The sequence below is a fragment of the Streptopelia decaocto genome (assembly GCF_964273445.1).
Source record: "Streptopelia decaocto genome assembly, chromosome: 14".
Taxonomy (NCBI): Eukaryota; Metazoa; Chordata; class Aves; order Columbiformes; family Columbidae; genus Streptopelia; species Streptopelia decaocto.
In genome coordinates this window covers 13,825,442-13,847,128 of record NC_138669.1, presented here as the reverse complement: position 1 = coordinate 13,847,128, position 21,687 = coordinate 13,825,442, and the positions used below count along the sequence as shown (strand labels likewise).

Genomic DNA, 21,687 nt, shown 5'->3' with positions numbered 1-21,687 from the left:
GGGCGGCTTTCCCTGCGCGCTGCGCTGCGGTCCCGGTGCCGCTGGGGCCCGGCGGGCGGGGCGCGGGGTCCGCGGTGCGAGGCGGCGGCGCCCGGCGGGGTCCGTGGGTACCGCGGGGATCCCGCCCGGCCGCAGGGTGGCGCCTCCCGCCCCGCCCCGCCACGCGCCCGGCCCCGCCCCCGCCTCGCGCCCCCAGCGCTCGCGGCCGCCGCAGCCACGCGGAGAGAGCGCGCCCCAGCGGTCGCGAGTGGGCGGGACCGGAGCGCCCCGCCCCCTCCGTGACTGCGCCGCAGCGTGGCGGCCATTTTGTGTCGCTGCGCGGTCGGTGGCGCTGGGCTCGGCGCGGAGCGGGGCCCGGGGCGCGTCGGCTCCGTTCTAACCCTTTTTCCCGTACAGATCCCTCGGTAAGAGCGCGGCGGCGCCCGGGCGGGCCGGGCCGCCTGCCCTGCTCCGCGCTGCGGGCCCGTGGGGAGGCGAGGCGGGAGGCCGGGGGAGGGCGGCCGGGCGCGGCGCGGCTGCCGCGCGTCCCCGCGCACAAAGGGCCGGGCCGGGCGGCGCCTCCCGCGCTGAGGCCCCGGGGCGCCGAGCGGGGCCGCTGCCGCCTCGCCGCGGCCTGGCCCGCTGAGGCCGGGGGGCTCGGGCCGGCCCCGCCCGCCGCCTCCTTCCCTCCCTCCCTCGCTCGCTCCCCCGCGCCTCCCCCGCCCCGGCGGCCGCGGAGCGCGCGGGCAGGTGAGTGTGTGCGGGCCGAGCGCAGGCGCCGCGGGCCCGGCGGCGGCCGAGTGACCTTGCGGCGGGGCCGGAGCCCGCGGCGGGGCCGCCCGCGGGGGCTGTGCCGGCGGCGGCGGGCGCGGGCGGCGCCGCGTTGGTGCGGGGGTCGCGCCGCCCGGGAGCGGCGGGAGTTGCGGTGCCGGCGGCGGCTCCTCGGCCCTTGGGCGCGGGAGGACGCGGCGCGGGGCCGGGCCCGGCGGGGCCGTCCCGGGAGCTCGGCGGGGCGGCGGCGGCTCCTCCCGGGGCCCCGGGGGCCGGAGCGCGGAGGGGCCGCGCGTGGGCCGGTCCGTGGTGCCCGCAGGGTGCGCCCGGCCCGGGCCCGTGGGCGGCACCGTCAGCCGGAGGCCTCTGTCCGCTCTGTGTCCGGTGGAGCCTGGAGCACATCTCCGTCCTGCTGCATTTTGTCGCTTCAGAATGTCTTTGAGGAACATGAATAACGATGGATCCTTGCACTAACCCGAAAGCTGTTTCATGTCATAGCTGTTTAATAGATTTAATTGGGAGGCACCATATTCTTGCTCATGACAGGCCTGAGTTCAGATATGGCTTATTACCCCTGAGATGGGTTATTGTGCTGGTTGGCTTGGCATGGAGGAGGTGCAAACTGTAGTCATAGCAGGGCTTGGTTGATCAAAGCAGGTTGTCAGTACAGTTTTGGGAAACGGTTATATCTCTTCTACTTAGTGAAAATCGTAATGGTGCCAGTGATGTTCCTCCTATCCCAGGCCGTTGTTTCTAGCCTCACTCTTGAAAATAGATCAGGAGGGATATGTGGAGGCTGATTAATTCAACCTGGATGCAAGAGATGCCTTCTTTCTGGGTACAGAATTTGGTATTTTGGTCATTTTTGTGTGACTTTTTAAATTGTTCTGGAATTGAAGGTGGCTTGATGAATACTCACTTGACCTGAGTCAGTTTGTGCAAGGTCTCAGTTTACATTCTTGCTGATAACTTTGTTGATGTCTCCTGAATGGAAATAAATTTTACTTGAGCAGTCTGAGAGTAAAACCTGCTTGCCTGTAATCCAGAATAATTAATTAAGGTCAAGTTGGGAATGAGGCTAGAATAGTAATTGCTTATAACAATGCTGCCTTGACTGAAATATAAGAAGCATGTAATTAATTCTTACCTTTAATTGGATAAGTTCTCTGAAGCGCTTTCTTTTGCTCTTGTAGATCCTGGATAACCTAGGCAATGATATTGACCTAAATTCTCCCCCTTGCTCAAGGAAGGGGGGTGCAATCCCTCTCTAATTGCAGGGGATGATAAACTCTCTGTAGCGGCACGTTTTGTGTGTAACTGCGCCTCTGGCACTGGGTGTTGTGTGCGGCTGTCGTGTGTCAGGGCCGGACAGGCGCGGCCGCTGCTGCGGGAGGAAAGCCGCGCCGCCACTTGTCTCCTGGTCGCTGCCCATATGGCTCCGTCCTGCGCAGATGGGAGCTCGTGTGCAACAGTGTGTGAGCTGAGCTGAAAAATGTACACGGGGGGGATTTATTGTTCAGCCCCGCACATGATTGTCACCAGTACTTAAACTGCATTCTTGATGGTTGCCTAATTGCGTGGGTGTAGTGTTAGAAAAGTTGCCTATACTTTGGACTTTATGTTGCATCATATTGAGAAGTCTTGTGAAGTGCTTGCGGTAGTTTATTCAGGAGTTGAACAAGTCTACTCCTTTCTTTTTTTGCTTCAATTTATTCCTTATTTTCATACTTCTGTTCCTTGCTTGCTTACAGGTTTATTTTGGCTTCTTGTGCTTCCTGTAGGAAAATACTTTTTTCAGGTAAGAAATAGTGAGTTGTAGCTCTCGGTTTGTCCTTGCTGTCAAAATGCCAATAGCTTCATGGTCCATATATTTCAAACACCCTTTGGGAACTGATGGCTTTTCATGTATTTTTGGTGGATGCAAGCACCAGACTCGAGTGATTGTGTGTGTGGGTGTATAATGTGTCCATGCTGACTGATTGCAGATGTGTGGCAGAAAATAATGCATGTTGGAGTATAGTTACTTCTGTTTGAGGCTTGTTAGCTTGTTGACATGCCTTTGTGTGGTTTTAGTGGGCTTGAGAACTTTCAACCAGCCTTGTTTCTGTATAGCCACCTGCACTCTGCCTTTTTTAAGAACTGAATTTCAGGTAGGTTTATTAAATTGTTTAAAAAGAGAGATAACTGTCTCCATTGGTGTGTTTAGCTAGGTAGCCTGTATTAAAAGAAAGAGGGGAAGCACTACTGGATAGTGTGTTTTATTTTCTTTTTTCAGTACGGAGGTTCACACCAAAGAGCTTTTCTGATCTTGTTGCCAATGTTAAAATGTTAGTTTTGAAGTGGACCTCTAGTTCTGCTACTTATACTCAGTACTTCTTTCCCAAGGAACCAGAGAATATCCTCTTGTTCCACAGGGTTTGACAGGAGACAGTCTGGAACACCCCTAGTGCTCCAAGTGTGGAACAGAGCATCCTTAGTCTAGAGCCGTGCATCAGTGGCACGGACAGTGCCATTGTCAGGCTTTGGAGTTTCAGCTAGGCTTAAAGCTTAAAGGCTTCTGTTAGTGTTGCAGAGGTTGCAAGTATACTGGACTTTAATTGCTTCGTTACTATAGTGCAAGTTTCTAATGTTGTTTTTTGTTATGTGGTCCCCTGTATTTATATCGGTCCTTTGCTTAGGTTGCAGCTCTGTCTTACCAGTATTGCTGTCATCAGTCTTGCACAAAGATGCCCTGATTTTGTTGTTTTTCCTGCTGTCCTTTCATCTCTGAACTGGGGGATGAGTCTATAAGCAGTCTGCAAGTGCACCCCTTTCCTTCTTTGTAATAAAATGGGGGAGCTGCATCCTTCTTACAGTGTGGCACATAGAGAGATGATTTATCTGTTTCATGCTTTATCTTAAATGAAGCCATAATTTTTCATCGAAGTGCATGGCAGCATAATTTACAAGACTTGCCTTTATTCGACTGTTGTGAAATTACCCTCTTCTTTATCAATAAGTAGGGTAGATTTGGTCCTGTCAGGAAGCAACTGAATAGTGAAACTGAGAATGCCACGTCTGAGTATCAGAACCCTCTATATATACTGACTGGTTGGAAACAGTGCCCTGTGGGATTTTCAGTGGCTGATATTGCAGGTGCTATAAGTTATCTGTGAAAAATGTTTCTCAAATGTTTTTAATGGATGTTTTTACAGGTAGACATCTTCTCAGAGTCGGAAGCCTAAAGTCCGGTTACTGCTGCAGGTACTGTTACCAGATCATTTTTGTGCTTTCCTACTGGCTTCTTCAGTTTCTGGGCATAATCTCTGATAGCTAAAATACGTGTTGATGCTCACCGATAAGAGAAATCTTAGGTTCAGCAATCTGCTGGAAGTGTATAGTGTGCTGCTGGAATACCCAGAGCAACCTCAAAGCAGGACATCTGGTCAAAACGGAGGAATTCATTGGTCAGCTTACTTACCAGCACAGGGCCTTAGGTATTATTTCTGTCTGAAATGTGGACTTCTACAGAATACCAAGGTATTGCTTTCAGAAGGGACGTAGGCGGTAATACTTCAGAGCCATTTAATGAGTGTTTGGACTGACTTCAAATCATTGGTGTAGAGTGCAGAATGGTATTAGGCTCAGTACTAGGTGCTGTAGCCGAGCAGGCAGTGTGTAGGCAAATGGAAGGTATGTTCTTGTGCCCTGCCTGTTTCTTAAAATTATATTCTTTTAAGAAGAAACCTGTTCCCTTTGCAAAATCATGAATATGTCTCATGAGTTTTGAGCCCACGTGTGGTTCCTTCCCTCGCCTGTCGTGCGGGGCTCTGACAGTGAGCACCTTGGCCAGGGTTGTTCCATAGGCTCAGCCTTAGGCGGCTGCAGCACCACCCTAAACCAAATATTTAAAGGTAGTGTCACTGTGAGCAAGTTTGTCTGAGGAGTTTTGCGTGGTTTTTGTTGGTTTTGCTTCTGAGGGATTATAGAATGGCCATAAGAATCGGTCTAGTTTTTTAGTTTTCCCTGATTTCATTTTTATTTGACAAAGGCCCTGTGAGCCTGGGGTGTACCATTAATCAGGGCAAAAGTGTCGTTTTGGGGACGGTTACACTTGGTGCTTTCAGCATCATGAAGTAGTTTTATACAGCGTTGGGGTGCTCAGTCTGTGGGCTGAATTAGGATTCTCAGAACAATTCCAATGGCTGTAGCTTTTGTGGCTCCTGCAGTCTGGAGGGTCCTTGCATGTATTGCAATCAATTAGGTTTGTGGATGAAGAAGCTGTTCTGGAGAAAGTCTTCTAGGTTATTTCCCGTATGACTGAAGGGCGGATCTTTCTGCCATGCGGTGAGGTCGTTTCTCCAGCTGAGTGTGTCTTGGGGAACAGGAGACGATGGCATTTGGGTGTCTTGGCTCGTGTTTGTTCACATGGCTGGACATGCACGGATTGATGCGGTAAACTCTGATTTAGAGATTGTGCTTCCATAAGAAACAGCGCAGCTTGCCTGAGCTGTCTGCAGTTCTTAGTTGTTAAATATTTCAATTCTTAATTTCCTTGAGAGAATTCTTGCTGTCTGATATATTCATTTGCACCTTAAAATGTCATTTGCTCTAAATTCATTATTTCTTAACTAAGAAGATCTAGAACCATAGAGGTGTTTGGAGTCTTTTCAATGAAATAAGTGTTTCACATAATTTTTTTCCATTGAGTTGTTAGGCTGCTCTTTTGTGGCAGTTGTAATTATTTTTAAATGCAAGAAGGTATCTTTTTTGTCTCTCTGAACAGTATAAAAGATGTTTTCAAACATCAGAAGGCATCAGTCTTGACATGATATATGTTGAAACCCCATGCTTGTTAAATAAGAGTGTATCTGTAATTTGAGCTTGTTGAAGGCTTTTGTCTGACCTAGGGCTTTGGTTGGCTTTTAAAAAGAACCCGTCCTTAAAGATGACATCACAGCATCCCAGAAAGTCAGGGGTTGGAAGGGACCTGGAAAGCTCATCCAGTGCAATCGCCCCATGGAGCAGGAACACCCAGATGAGGTTACACAGGAAGGTGTCCAGGCGGGTTGGAATGTCTGCAGAGGAGACTCCACAACCTCCCTGGGCAGCTTGTTCCAGTGTTCTGTCACACTTACTGAGAAGAAGTTTCTTCTCATATTTAAATGGAACCTCCTGTGTTCCAGTTTGCACCCATTGCCCCTTGTCCTGTCACTGGTTGTCACCAGAAGAGCCTGGCTCCATCCTCCTGACACTCCCCCTTTCCATATTGATGCCCATGAATGAGTCCCCCCTCAGTGTCCTCTTGTCCAGCTCCAGAGCCCCAGCTCCCTCAGCCTTTCCTCACACGGGAGATGCTCCACTCCCTTCAGCATCTTGGTGGCTGCGCTGGACTCTCTCCAGCAGTTCCCTGTCCTGCTGGAACTGAGGGGCCACAACTGGACACTCACCCTTGCTGAAGTTTGTGAACAACCATGGTGTTGCAGCAGGAATCCACTCGTGTGAGCAGGAATGGTTTGTTACATCAGGAGCGATGACTTCAGTTGTGTGAATCCCGATCTGCTGAAATTGTTTGCAAAAGAATGTTGATGTATTTCCAAATCTGGAACACTCAGGCATTTTGAGCCTTTGATTCAGATTTGGTTTTGTTATGGGCTGCCTTTCATACTTGGTACTTCAGAAAGGAAGCTTTCTCTTTTTTTAGCTATGTCCTCAGAGTACAATACTGTTTGGGTGCTAGGAGAATAATTGCTGCAGTGATATTTGTAAGGGTTTCTCAGTAGTAGTTCTTATTAAACACCTGGGAGGAAAAGAGAATGCTAGATTTGGGCTAGATTGGTTGCATTTAAGCATCTTTGAATATTTGAACTTACACTTGCTTTAAAGTTTTATTTGCCTACTAGTGATTAGATAGAAAAGTGGGGAGAGCGGTTAATTTCTGCAACAAGGCAAATAAGATAAAGGAGGGGAGAACAGCCAACAGTGGGAACTCTTGTTTGCATATTTAGCATTTCATTGGAAGATATGAAGAACTCATTCGGATCATCTCTGCTGGATCTTTAGCCTGTCATTTCACCTAGAATCTCGCATTCTCAGTGTCCAAGGTAAAACTGAGTGCAGGCTGTAATTTCCTTTAAGTGCAACTTGGCCCATATGGTGGATTTAACACGTCAGTGATCTGTTCTTCAAAAGTCTGCATACAGTACCTTAAATTTTTATTTACTTGCATATACAAGTTGGGGTAGTTACACTATCTGCTCGCTTAGTTAATGGGGTTATTCTGAAGTATCTAGTGCAACGAAGTAGGAGTAATGTTAAAGTTACTGGTGGCTTCTGTTTGGCAAAGAATAACTAAATCAGGGGTGTCAAACTGATTTTCAGTGGGGGCCACATCAGCCTCGCGTTTGCCTTCAAAGGGCTGTATAAATGGTGGAGACATCTGATGTGGCTGTGCAGAGGGAGTGTCTATAAGGATCTCTTAAGTTTATAATCTGGATCACAGCAGCCTGCTGACCCTCTGTAGTGAAAGCTTTCGTATTAAATTGATGTTCTAGAGGCATTATTTTATGATTGGGATATCATTGGCTGTAGAGAGAATATTTGAACTCTAAATTACTTTAGTCTCAGAATTCACGTGACTTATGTTTTTCCTTCCCTGTAGTTGTACAACAGTGTTTGGAATGTTTGCAGCCATATAAGCAAAGAGTTTCTTCTTGGTGAGTATAAGCATGGATGCTTGCTTTTGTGAATTGTAGCTTTTCTTTAAGCTTTTGAAATTTTGCTTTAAAATTCAGGGTTTTCTTAATTCTTGTAGAGTTATGGTGGATAATATTTCTCTACATTAAATCCTTGTATTCTTAAAGACAGCACATTTTCAGTTAGAGGAACAAATGGCCCTTTCATTGAAGTAGATATTCTTGGAAGTGATTTTATTTAGCAAAAAGCTGCTTTATTTCATATAACTTAAGCTGTTTTCCCAAATCTTCCTGCTTATTCAGTGTTTAAGAGAGTTTGTGTTTTACCTTTAGCGTGTTACAGGGAGAAAGAGAGGAAACCAGGGCAGCTGAATGAGAGATGATCAAATGATTGAAAATAATTCTTTTCAGTAATCAGTATTTATTTCTTTAATTGCACTTGGTAATTCAAATAGGTTTTATTATGGAAAAATATTTGTTTCTGTTCTGCTGAATTGCCCACGTTCATAATTCCTGCTTCCATGTTGCTCTGTCCCAGTCTGACCACCAGTTTGAATTGACAGTGCGGTTACATGGGGTGTTGCTGAGGGAATGAAAATGACATTGCAGATGTCCTGTAGTGTTAGGGAGAGCGTGAGGATCTTGGTCTGGGGGGGTCACTTAATTTGCTGACAGCTTTTCACTTCTGCCACCAAGCACTTTGGGTCTTGGTTTCTGCCTGGGGAGGAGAGCAAATGGTGATTTTTACTGGTGTTGGTTTCATTAGTCTACTTGTATAAACTAGAGGAAAAGTAGGAGTCTGAAAATACTGAGTCCTGCACTTTGAGGGAATCTTTCAGTGTTGAGGAATGGGCTGTACATTATTCTTGTTATGGAAATTTTAAGTATCGGTTCAGGATCCAATTCTAGTGTTGTGTTGCTCAAAGAGTTTGCCTGTTCCCTGATTGAATCGGGGAAACTTTTAAAGCAAGAAGTGAGTGCTGGTAAGGTCTAGTTGAGGATCCTACATGGTGCAAAATAAGAACTGCATGAAGTCCAGTGTTGTGTTTCAAATGTCTTTTGGATAGAAAAAGGGAGGTGATTTAGTATTTGGAATTTGTTGCAGTGTCTATTGTTATTCATGTCCAGTTCAAATCCTTCCTGTTTCTGCTTTTGTTGCATTAAAAACAAACAAAACAACTGAACTGCAGAGCAGTGGCATTGTGTGTTGGAATCCCAGTGCCACGGACATCTTCTGAATCTTATGACTCCGTCCTAAAACTTGCTCATCTTGCTATGAAATGGAATGCATGACCAGCACATGAGGGAGGAGCGTAGGGATCCTTAGATAAACAGTACAGAAGCTGTTTCTTGTTTAGTATTTGAACGAGCATGGGGTTTTATTTCTGGTTTTGTACGTAGGGTAGGATACAGTGAGGCACATTTCATGGTAGCAGTGCTGCTGCAGGCAAAACCTGGCAGGCACACTTGCTTTTGTCTGCAGGCAACAAAAGTCTGTTGTAGCCAACTTCCCAAGCTGACACCAAAACAGTATTTAAAAGTGATGTTTAAATGTTTGTGAGACTTGTACTGAGAAACCTTACAGCATCTTATGAAGACTGTAATATAAAGGGTGTCTGTAAATCCTGTTTTGCAGTCTGACGCAGCCGTTGCCTTTTCTCGTCTGCAGGTGTGTGCTTTCAGCACAGCGTGGCTGTGGTCATCCACTTGCGAGGTCTTCCAGGTGTGGTGGGGACCATGGACTTCTCTGGATTGCCCATCCCCGCTGGGGGCGTGCATGTTGTAGGGGGTGAGCTGGGTGAGGCTTTCATCCTTTTATCACCAGTGAAGATGCGAGGCTTGCTATCATGTATGCGGATGGTATAAATAAAAGGTCAAAACTATTGCAAAGCAATAAAAACCTTATGTGCAAAATGTGATTGGACTTAGTCCTGGGCAGGATGAAAGTGGGCACGGAGATATGCGGGCAGGATTGGAACACTGTCTGGTGCTGGGGTGAATGGCAGAGTCAGTTAAGGCTTTATGGAATTGACTACAAACCTGTTTTAGTGTATGTGTATATATATAGAGAGAGAGAGAGAGACTACTACACATGAAGAAAACAAAACAAGCTTTTGTCTTGTTGCTTGTCTAGGAACTGCATTTCAGATCTTGGGGCAGCCTTCAGTGTCCCAGTTCGGTTAGAGCTGTGCTGCATCTCCAGTGGACACAGGATGATCTCTTGCTTTTCCTCCCTGGCTGTGCCAGTGTTGTTTGTTAATCCACTTCCCGTCCTGCCCGCTCACCACTGATGCAGAATGCCTTATAGGAACAGGGCAGCAAGCTTACTATCCAGAATAAAACTTAATACTACTTTGCATTGAAAATTTGTATTTATGTAGACTATCAAAGTTCACCATGCTCCTTTGTCAAGCTAGAGAACTATGCTTTTTCATGGAGTTCCTGTTTTTTTTCCCCTCCATTTTGCTCCGATGCGGGGAGGGAAATCTCTGGGTTTGGCACAGATACACTGAAGGATGAAGGAGATAAGAGGCTGAATTGTGGGAGTGAATTGCATTTCTTCTGAGCTGCTTATGAAGTACTGAATCGAGACAGTACTAAGTTTGGAGGTGGTACTGATTTAAAAGCAGGCCTTTTGGTGTGATAATATGTAAGGAACAATTTAATCGTACTTACCAGTGATTTGGAAACAGTGTTAGCAAAGGTAGGTAAGGTTTTGAAAAAGGCTGCAGTGACTCTGCAGTTCCCAGAGAGAAAACAACAGAGGTTGTTATTAGTGAAAGCTTATCGGAACTGCTTGGTTTTCCTCTATATGAACACATTTCTCCAGTTTCCAGAGGAGCCCTATCCTGTTGGAATTAGTGATGTGGCAGGTTTGGGGCTCAGCACTGAGAGAGCTTAAAACTGAAGAGCATAAGAACAGCTCCAGATGCAGGTGTACAGGAGCTGCAGTGTCAGCACAGCATTGCCCTGATGGAAATGTGCCTTCCTGCTGGCTACCTCTAAGTACCTGAATAGTCTTTACAAGCTAAATTACCTCATGGGGAAGAAACAGAAATGTGTACCTTGAGTAATGTAGATTTGCGAATGTTTTCTGTTGGAAGTAGTGACTTGTGTAAATCCTGGAGTGTTTGTTCCTGAAACAGGTCTAATCCTCATAGCAGAATAAGAAGTTTGGAGAAAAGCTGTCCAGCTTTGGGGGTTGGCCTCATAACCACCCCTTGTTCGAATTGTGGTCTTGAGCCCTTGAGAAAAGTGGATTCCCAGAGTAAGCAAAGTGAAAAGCCTGCTCATGCCTTGGTTTAGGGACCAAGTTGGTACGAATTCATTTTCTACTGAAGAAAATTTTAGAAGAGACATTCTGGTGAAGTGTTTTTATTTCCAAGTCATAGCTATGACTTTGGTTAGTCTGTGGTTGTGTGTTAACAATCGGTTTTGATGTAGGTCAGGTTTTTAAGTCGCCCTTGCAGGAGAGAACAGAGGCTGACACAGAAAATCTTGAAGCAGCAGCAGCCAAGCCCCTGTGTTCAGTGCTTCCCTTCTGAGAAACGAAGTTCTCCGCATGGTCAAGGTTCATGCTGGTGAAGTGTGGGTGGGTTCTGCTGGTGACTTTGGCCATGTTTGAAGAGCTCCGTGATGGCTTCCAGGGAAGGTCCTATCATGTGGTTTCATTCTTGCTCTAAGGCTGTATGTTTCAGGGTAAATTGTTGAGATCTCTCAGTACTTTATCTCATGTAATGTTCTCCCAAGTATGGATCTGCTTGAAGAAGCTGTTTGTGAAACTGGCTGCAAGTGCAGAGGGCAGCCAGCTTGGCCAGGCATGCGGAGCACAGGGGCTGCTGCGTCGCGGTGAATCCGGTGTGGGATGTGAGAGAGAACCCAGAGCAGCCCTGGTGTTGGAACTTGGGAGGGCAGAGGATGAAGACTCTGGAGGATGGGGCAGTGGTAGGAGATTTTTGCCTATAGAGTTTGTCTCTCGACTCTCTGATCTTGGGCACGTTAATGAGGTGCCGAATGTGTGCGCGCTGACAAACGCTGCTGCTCAGCTGGCTCCAGAGTTCAGACTTGGCAGAGTCTGTAGCCTCTCTAAATACGCTCAAATGGCTTCTGCTGGTTTTTCAGATTTCGCTTTAGTTGTGATACTCATGGGTTTTTTAATATTTAAGTAAAACCACGGTAAGGCCTTCCTCACCAAAACTGATGTTTATTTATAGCAGCCCTATTGTATGAGATACCGAAGTTTGAGAGATGTGTGTGTTCCTCTTCCAGCCTCATGGAGATGAGCTGAAACTTCTCCAGTTCTTCAGGATTGCAGCCATTACCGAGGGGAAGGGAACCACTGCGCAGAGCTGTAGGAATGTACTCCAGTACTTCTAGGAGTACATTGTCTTTGTGTGTCCCTACTTAGTGAGAAGGGAAAAGAAGTTTACTGGGACAAGAGTCATCTTGCAGCTGTAATTTTTCCTACAAGTGTTAAGCAAAAAGTGTGTCTGTTCCCCATTTGGAGGCATGACATTTCATCTCTAGTGGGAGAAAATGGTATTTTAATTCTGTAAATCTGCAGAGAAAATAGTGGATGTTTGAGGTGTGGGTGGATGAACATTTTAAAAAAGAAAATGTAGCTTTGCCTTACTGCTTGGATTTCCAGATTTTTACTGTTTATTTTTAATCGGAATGCACAACCCCAACCATCCTAACGTTTCCTTAACTGTTCTCCTCCTGTCCTTTCCCAATTAGAAGCTGTGGGGGTGGTAGGTAAATCTCCCTCTCTCAGGCTCTAGCTGTAGTAGAGGACAGGCATTCCTGGACTCATTCAGGTCCATGCTGGGCAAACTCAGCAGCTTGTTGTAGGCAAGTCACTTGCAGTGTTTCTCAGTTCCTAGGTGCCTAAAGGATATTTTCCTTTGGTGCGAATCATTGTGCTGTGAATTGAGCTAACAGGCAATCGCATTTTTCCCCACACGGCTGCAGGCTGCTCTGGCAGCAGAGGAGATGAGGTGGCAGAGCTGGAGAGGGAGACAGCAGGTCCTCCCTGGGTAGAGAAGGTTCTTACAATGTGGTTGGGGTGCTGGGGGTCCCTCCATGGCCAGCCCTTGGAACTGGTCGGGCTCAGGGGAGCAGCTTCTCCCTGCCGTAGAAACTTTATGACTTTCCTAAAGATCTTGGGTTTCTGAACCACACTTTAACTTAGTAGTTCTTCAGAAAATAATGTTAATCCATTTATAGATGCAGCTCAGTTGACATTGCTGCTGTTTATGCATTGTTTGAACCAAAATGGTGCTCCTGTCTTCCCAGTGCAGTGCAAGACTAGAAAGTGGTTTTTTGTTGTTGGTGTTTTTTTTTGCCTTTAACTTGCATCCATTTTGTACATATTTAATCGCATCTTCAAGATACAGCCTTACTGCAAGGAGGACAATATTGAGTAAAACTTAATTGTGTTTTTGGATCTTGTGAGCTCAAAGACTACAGGAATGGATCATAATTTGTCTTAACTGTGGGAAACAACTGACAAAAATTTGGGAAAAATAGCTCTTGATCAGACTTTCCACTAAATGCACCTTGAGAGAAACTACTTTGGCAAGATTTCTTAAGCCTGTTATCTGTTGGAAACATGTCTTAAGGAGGACTATTTTCTGTTTAAAATGGTGGGGAAAAAAGCAATGCAAATATGCAAGCAGTGTAGGCATAAATTTGGTTAAAGCAACTCCGTATTTCTCATGTCTTTGAACTGTTTGTAGTGATGAGGTGACATGGTGTTTCTGAGTGTCTCACTAACGTGGTAGCTGTTGAAAGATTGTTATTGTGTTGAGTTTTGCCCACTTCCTGTTTACTGGATTCCTTGTTTTCATCCGAATGGGGATCGTGGAGAGAACATAATGAAAATTCTGTCTCAGTTGTGAATAAACATTGGGATGCAGAGTTCTTAATTGACCCGGAATTTGGACCAATGGGCAGACGTTGAGCTTTAGTCTTTCATGGTCCAGTAGCTCCCACTTTGAACACATTTTTGGAATGATTCTGCACACTTGGGAACCCTTGTTTAAGAGATAATTGCCCCCATTACTTTCTGCAAACTGAAAATAAAGAGGTCCCTTAACATGTAGCTTTTGGGGATTATGGTGCATAAGCTTATTTTGTCTATGTCTTGATTAGTGATTGATATTTAATTGCATTTTTCAGGGGAATAAAATCAGCAGTGTTGATATTACAAAATGACAAAACATCCTCCGAATAGAAGAGGGATCAACTTTGAGGTGGGAGCCCAGTTGGAAGCCCGTGACAGATTAAAAAACTGGTATTTTTTTAAAACCATTCATATTGTATTAACTCTAAGTCTTTAATATCTTAAACATTTTGTATTGGTACAATATATAGAGTCCTAGTCATTGGTTTATAGGAAAGTAGTGAATTTATAAAAGTTTATGTACCAGTGGTTGAAATGGGCGATAGATGCTGATGTGTTGTACCGGTGCTGACTGTGTCTGGGACATAGGACTATTCAAAAATCTTGTGGGACGGCAGACTCTGGTTCTCCTGAATAGCACTGAGCTTCACGTGTGAATCCACGGATAGCAGAGCAGCTTAGGGAGAGAGAAATCCTTTGCAGTACAGAATACCCAAGGTAGTTCCTCACTACTTCCTTTCTCATTACTCTTGCGAATTCATAAGCTTTAAAGTCTGATAGAAATTGTTACGGCCTGCGCTCATTTGAGGGTGATCAGCTTTAGAATTAAAGAATTGGGTGGGGAAACACATTCCTCCCTCCGAAGTCTGCTCTGGAGCCTGTCTTGCAGAGCTGGGGTGAGGAGGAACACTTTTCCTGACCAACTGCTGCAGAAGGAAGGGGAAGAAGGACCTAAAAGTTACTTGGGCTAACTTTGAGCCTTCTAACTCTGTTCCTTTTGGGAAGCCACCTCAGCAATTAGCGTTTAATAGTGCTCAGTGCATGAGGCATACAATGAAAATTGCTGGAGTCAAAGACTTGTTAAATACAGGAATTAATGTGGTTTTGTTAGCTCTTTAAGATATCTTCTCTCTTGAAATCAGCTATAGTTGACGTACGAGAGTCTTTGTGGGTTAGACATGGTTGTAGCTCAGGCTCTGGGACCTGCTGGCAGGTTGGGCGTGCAGAGGGCAGTGTTGAAAATCATCTGGGCATCGCGGAAGGGTGGAGCGCTGCCTTAGACACAGCGGACTTGGCCCAAAACATCTTGGTTGCATGCAGAGTATTGCTCTGTTTTCCAGGTACAAGGGGATTGGAATTGTGAAAATGAGTAAACATAAACTGTTATAGAAAGGACATGAAGTACAAACATACTTGCATGTTGTGTTGGCTTTGCAGTGTAACCAAGAATTGTGTGGGTAGGGGTGGATCTGAATCTACATGCATCTTTTGTATTCTTGATCTTTGTTGATACAGCAAAATAAAGGTCATGCTTATGTAGGCTTACTGAAGACGCAGTTGAGTATGGATGGTGTTTGAGGAGGGCTGATGACTCGTGTCCGTGTCTGTTGTCCTGACATGTTTGGACACCAGCAGTATCCCAAAGTGCGGGTGTGCGCAGCTCTTATGTGGGAAAACTTTGGGGGGCAGGAATTCAAACCTACTATGCTTTCCACATACCCCTTGGTTTAAATTTGAATTTTGGATATGCTGCATGTCCAAAACCAAGCCATGTTGTTTGGTTTTTAAAAACACTGGATCTTAAATGACCTGTCCTGTGCACAGTGGTTTGCAACTCTTTGCTCTCACAACTTAGTTATTAACTGCAGTTCTGAAAGCGTTCTTTTCCTTGCTAGGCTTTTCAAACCTGGGTCAGAAAGTCTGTATTTTATTGGCTGATGATCTGTATATATTTCTGTTTGAGGGTTTGTGAACTAAGATTTGTAAGAGCTGGGGGCTTATTTTCTCTTATCAGCATCAGTGGTGACGGGCTGACACAGCTCCCCAGCTGGGCATTTGTAGGACATCAGAGTTGTTTCCACACCCCCCACCCCTGCTGCTTTCACCTGTCCTGTATGAACAGGACCATTCTATGCCGTGGTTACAATGTGCTCCTTTTACATGGATATAAAGCTTTGCTGATCCTTGCTCTTCCCTGTGCTAGACCCTCAGAGGTCCAAGCATTTCCTGTGTGTTCTTCTGTTGCTGTGTTGGCACTTGGGCAGAAGCCTCTTGTTTGATCAGAGGGCTGGCTTTGATTTCTGTGCTTAGTACCAAACACAGCAGTGGATTAATGGGCCAGTATTGCTTCTCAAATGGCAGCACTGCTTTGGAGTATTTCGTCTCAGCGCCTCTCCTGACAGAGGCTTGTGCCCTGAAATGCTAGTGCAGGACTCTGAGGGTGTTTGGATGCAATGCTGACCCTCTTGAAGAATAGGCGATGCCAAAGCGCACTTTTGCCAAAGTGCAAAGTGAATTTTGCATCTTTAGAGCTCTTATTGAAGGTTGCTTTGTTGTACCTGAAATCATAATGTATTGGAAGTGCATTTTATTCCTGATGCAGTTATCTGTCACCTCCTAGACCCAAACTCCAGGGAGTACAGTGAGTACTTGTTGTGCTTGGCTTAGTTCTTAGGGCTTGGTTGAGGCATCAAAGCTGTCAGGAAGGGCTTGTGACAGTGTCTGACCTCAGGGCACTAAGGGGGGAGCTCTGGCCCCCAGCAGTGCTGGAAGGTGCATGCTGGAAGGTCCACACCGTGCTGGCGTTCAGAGGCTGGAGCAGTGGGACCGCTCCAGTAGTGCAGTCCGAAATGGAGAGACCAGCTGTGACTGTGTGCGTGCACACACTGGCCTGGCTGAATGGAGTTTTTGATGCTTTTTGCGTTGGCTTGTTGAAGCTGCTGAGTGCTGGCCAGCTGCAGACATCTGACTGCCCTGCGTGCCTGCCGGAGGCAAATGGTGACACCTCTTTGTTACCTTATTGTAATGGCAGCCCTTCGGCTTCTTCTCTCTGTGCGAGTAAAATGGATGTGAAGAGACTTGATTCTGGTTGAGGTTCTTGGTAAGGTTTAGATTGTCGGTCCCATGAGTTACTTGCTCATGCTGTCAGGATTTTGTCTCGGGTACTGAAAGGGTGAAACCCCATAGCCGTTGTCCTTCTCAGTACTGGCTCTCCTAGGCGCTTCCTTTGACGGCAGTAAGCTTGTTCCTTCCTAGCTCCAAGAGAGGAGGTTTACAGCAATTCCACTTTGGTATATAGGAAAGGAGAAGGGAGACAAACTAGTCCAGCACTGAGAGGCAGGAAGTCCTGCAGTCAGCACTCTCATTCTGAATTTCCACAGGTTTACCTCTTCACAGAGTGAAGGTAACTTGTTTTTACAAGAACCCCATTTTCATGCTCTTTGCTGTCTTCTGACAGCAGGAGTCAGAAGTTGCCGGTCATTGCTGACCCCTGTCTCAGAGTTCTGCTGTTTGAGCTGTTTCTGCTCTTTGATTGTTGCTTGGGTTCTTACCAAAACTAATGGCCAGCAGTTCGGGCATCTTGGAGGTTTTCCCTTCCCTTTAGCCAGTACCTAAGGCCTTGAAAGGTGCAAGCTCATCGTTCCTTTTGAATTGAGCTGGAAAGCTACTTGTTTTGGCCTCCCAATGTATTGCATGAAGTTGTGTCTGATTACAACTTATTTTTCACAGTGTGTTAAGTAAATATTCAGGATTTCTTACTGTCAAGGGTTTAGATTGCGGGGTGACAGTCAAACCCTGGCAGATGTATTGTTAACCTCCTCTCCCCCAACTTCTTCCCTTTAGCCCCTCCCTCTCCCCCCTTCCCACTCAGGCCAGGCGATCAGGAGGGAAAGAAGGACAGAGAGAAGAGAGTTGGAAACATTAAAAATGTTTTACTAATGCTACTAATAAGAATAGAGAAAATAATACAAAATATACAAAACCAATCTTGAAAGTCCCAGCAACTGCAGAGCCGGCACCCGAAGTCCTGGACTGGACTCTGCAGTCAACCGGAGCTGGATTCAGTCTGTCACTGGCCTCAGTTCGCAGGGATGACTCGCAAGGTCCTCTCCTAATGTCGTCATAAGCAAAGAGGGACGAGATCCTCTTGATGTCCCACTTTTATATGAAGTATTCACGTGAATGGGAAGTTACACACAGTTGGTCAGTTCCTTGGTCACCAGTTTCTCGTTGCCCCTCTCCCGAGATGTCCATCCATGCTTATCAATAACTTCTCATTCCATTGCTGTGTTTACCAAAACATGTGTCTGGTTCTCCAGGAAAATGCAGCTGATATGAAGCTTTAGCTGACAGGCAAATTCACTAAAAGAGAAACTTGGTTTTTAACAAAACCAGGACACTTACCCCAGATCAGTTACCTGTCTTGAAAACTCATGGAGCCAGCGAAATGCTTCCTTTGTGCTTTGGGAAGGATGTGTTGGACCATCCCTGGACACCTGGCCATTGAACTCTTTTCCAGGCCTCAGCTCTTGGCCTTTCACTTTATGTATCCTCCCATAGCATGTTTTCTTGATTAGCAAGTCAGGATTTCTTTTAAGTTACCTCTCCCCTTGGCGTGTCCGCAGGCCGTTTGGTGCATATATGTGAATATGCTGTGTTACTGCTGTTACCTATAGCTTGGAGAGGAAAGTGGGTTCAGGGAGGGGGTTGTCAAAGTTCATGGCTAGATGTAGCACAGCTTCTAATATGTTTACTGTTTCAGTTAAGAGCACTGAGCATATGTTTGCTGATGCTGGTTGCTTCAGAAAGAAAAGATGTGTTCAGACTCTGCAGCATGTTATCCAGGAGCTGGCTGAGAGCTCTGGTTGGCCCAGCGCTGGCTCTCAACCAGGCTGACATTCGGTCCAGTTGTCAGCTCTGTTTTTGCTGTTCTGGATGATAAGTCAGCATCTCTCCCGCATCAGGGAGGCTTTGGAAGGTGAGGTGGGATAGGTGCAGGTCAGACTGGTGCATGGTTCTGGGACGATGGTTCTTCCGGTGGAGAAGGTTCCTCCTTTTGCTGGGTATGGAGCGGGGAACAATCTTGTATCATGGCGTTAGTTGGTTCTTGTTGCTCCGGCTTGTCTGTCCCCAGTGAGAGGGAGTTAGAGTGGGGTATATTTACCAGAGGTGTTACCTGCATGGGCTGCACTGTGAGCTTCATGCTCGGTTGGTACTCAGTCATTTTTATCAGCTTCCCTCTTGATCTTTGAAAATCTGGACAACCCTTAGGCCCATTGCAGTCCTGATGGCAAACGTGTCCTTCTGCCTGGGCTCTGGGTGAGAGGACCTGGCAATTCCCTTTTCTTTGCTGCACTTTGCAGGGAACTGGCTACTGATTTTTGTCATTACCTGTACTTAGTGACAGGCAGTTGCTGAGATGTTTTAAAAATAAACTATGTTTAATAGAACTCTGTTGTTATATGTGGAAACACTGAGTATTCCCCCCCTCATAAACCCATGCAGGGCAGCGCTTGTGGTTACCTAAATATGAGATATAGAATCACAGAATCATTTCGGTTGGCAGAGACCCTCAGGATCATTGAGTCCAACCATAACCTAACCTCACTCTGGCACTAACCCATGTCCCTGAGAACCTCATCTGAAAGCCTTTTAAACCCCTCCAGGGATGGTGACTCCAGCACTGCCCCGGGCAGCCTGTTCCAATGCCCCACAGCCCTTTCCATGAATAATTTTTCCCTGATATCCAATCTAGATGGACTGTCACACGAAGGCAGTCACTTCCTCTTGAGGAAGCTGGTAACCAGTTAGAGATGTCCCTGCCATAAGTATCTCCCATTTGTTTTCCTCTCCTCCCCAGCTTTTGCCCCATGTGTATATGGGGATGAACTAATGGCCCATCTTGAGGCATGTGGCATCGAGTGTTAGGCAGGGCCTTAGTCTCGGGTTGCAGCCTAAGTGTCTAGCGTGGTCTGTTTGTAGCTCTTTTTGACCAAGTCATGACTGGACGTGTCTCGGATCTGCTGAAGAATTTCAGCTGTAGGTTGCTTTTCTTTCCGTCTGGGTAGAACTGCAGAATGCTACTGTGTTGCATTTAAATCTTAAGTCTGGATTTTGTATTTAGCATCAGGCTTGATCCTTTTGAGATGCTATTTCTTTCTACACCTTCCATGTTTTTAAGTGTGGCTTGTCAGGTGAGGAATGCTTGTGGGTTTGGTTTTGGTTTTTCTTCAAGCCTTTGTTCACTAATTGAGTTGGGCCTTGTCTTTCTTCCAAAAATAACTGAAAACACCAACAAGTGGAGGTTTTTTCCCTGGCACTATTATTGCGGAGGGGAAAACATCAATACCTGGGCTATTACCTTGAGTTGGAATAGTGAAATATGTTGTGATTCTGAAATACTTCCTGAAGTTACAAATTACCAATGCAATTAAAGAAATCATAGTTTATAAGATTTTCCTGATTAGAAACAACTGGATTTGACTCTTCTCAATTCCTTCTACGTTTAATATACTGAGAATTTTTTCTTTAAATTCCCAGGACTTTGCAGGTGAAATTTAACGTGGAGAATCTAAAAGTTAATTTAGGTTTAGTGTTGACACCAGACTTGCTTTTACACTGGGCAGGTGATTCCTGGTGCCTGTTGATGGGTATCTGAGAAGTGAGTGTGACCTCCAGGTGTTACTGTTGATCAGAGAAAGCTGAAGCCATCAGTTCTGTGTGTGTGTGAACCCTCTAGGTGTAGGGAGGGTCTTCCTGACCTCTTGATCTCTAGTTATTTTTTGCCACCTCAGCCTAAGAACTCCTTAGTTTTCCCATTTTCCTGCAGCCAGCATTTGCTTTTGCTGTTCAGTTTTGGGATTCATTCTGTGCTGAGCTTTTATTCATTTTGTATTAAATAATATTAAGACTGTAGAAAGATTAGTAGATTAGATAATTTGTAGTAACTTGGCTCCCCATCACACCTGATCAATCAGATCTTCAGATAACTTGCTTTTGATGGTGTAGAAGGCCCCATTTGTGTCATGTTTTGTACTGTAGTTAAGTGTCTGAGACGGCGTACTTTATTCTTAATTGAAATATTTTGATCTACCTTTTGACCAGGTATCCAGCTCACATTGAAGAAATCGATTATGAAGAAGGAAAAGTGCTTATCCATTTCAAACGCTGGAACCACAGATACGATGAATGGTTTTGTTGGGACAGTCCTTATTTGCGTCCCTTAGAGAAAATACAGTTAAGAAAAGAAGGATTACACGAGGAAGAAGATTGTGCAGTAAGTAGAAAATAGAGGACATTTGAGTACTTAATAGTTTACTCTGCAGTTGTATGAATTATGAAGTTTAAAATGTTTCACTTTTGCTGTGTTGCCCACTGTGTAAGTTTTATTTTTAATATTGGAAAAGGAATGCTTTTGTTTTAATGGAGTTGTGTGTTTCAGTAATTCTCACTTGTGTTTTGTAGGGATTCCATATAAATGATCAGGTTCTGGCTTGCTGGTCCGACTGTCGCTTCTATCCAGCCAAAGTTACTTCTGTTAACAAAGATGGTAAGGAGTCACTTCTGGTTTTGCCATGCTCGTTAACAGTGCATTTCTAATTGTGTTCTAGCCTTTTTGCTTAGGTGGAGAGATAATACAGAAGACAGCTGTGAAAAGTTTTATTTTCAATTATATGTTTTAGTGTGCCGTCAACTTTTTTAACCTAACCTCTTATCCTTTTGAATGAGAGAAAAGAACTTTCTGCTGGGATATTCAGTCAGTAACTGCTTTGAGAGTATGTTTGGGGAAAGTTGTTTCTTCTGAAGTTTATTGCCAAGAGGTGCATGGGACTGTAGTAAAAGTCAAGTCAGAGCTGCAAACCCTTTCCCAATAGAGGAGTGGGGAAGGGGAAAGGCAGAGCCATGGTTCTGCTGTCAGTGAGGAACTGTGAAGGGCTTGTTCTTGTGTTCTTGCTTTAAATTGACTACATGTTGTAAGATCAAGGAGAAAAATCTGTGTCATTATCTATTGGAGTAGTCCACCAAAGATACCTTGGAGTTTTGTGAATAAGGAGCAACTGTAAGCTTAGACATGCACCTTTATATTTACCACAGTTATTTTTGGTAACTTCATTGTTTCTTCTGTACCAAGATCTCTGCCGTCGAAGTTTCTAACAACACAGATAAAGCGGCTTTTATCTAGAGCTAAATATGCAGCTACAGCATTGGAGCTGTTAGCAGATGCTCTGTTAACTAACTTATGATCTTTAAGCTCTCATGCTTTATTCTCACATTTTAGGTACATACACTGTGAAGTTTTATGATGGTGTAGTTCAGACGGTCAAAAACATTCATGTCAAAGCTTTTTCCAAAGATCAG

At 45.4% G+C, this 21,687-nt stretch overlaps 1 protein-coding gene across 6 annotated transcripts in view; it reads left to right on the top strand.

Annotated features, from left to right (window-relative positions):
* Positions 1-268: 268 nt before the first annotated feature.
* Positions 269-21,687, top strand: part of PHF20 (PHD finger protein 20) — a 74,308-nt gene continuing 52,889 nt past the window's right edge. For 4 of the 6 annotated variants that reach the window (XM_082065259.1, XM_082065258.1, XM_082065257.1 and 1 more), the window contains exons 1-9: positions 269-404; positions 2,502-2,548; positions 3,945-3,993; positions 7,391-7,445; positions 9,094-9,222; positions 13,605-13,719; positions 20,434-20,605; positions 20,794-20,878; positions 21,608-21,687. In XM_082065259.1, the coding sequence (XP_081921385.1) occupies positions 13,637-13,719; positions 20,434-20,605; positions 20,794-20,878; positions 21,608-21,687 (420 nt within the window). In that variant the 5' untranslated portion in view covers positions 269-404; positions 2,502-2,548; positions 3,945-3,993; ... (1 more) ...; positions 9,094-9,222; positions 13,605-13,636. The remainder of the gene's footprint in view (positions 405-2,501; positions 2,549-3,944; positions 3,994-7,390; positions 7,446-9,093; positions 9,223-13,604; positions 13,720-20,433; positions 20,606-20,793; positions 20,879-21,607) is intronic. The other 2 variants (XM_082065255.1, XM_082065256.1) reach the window with 2 other exon arrangements.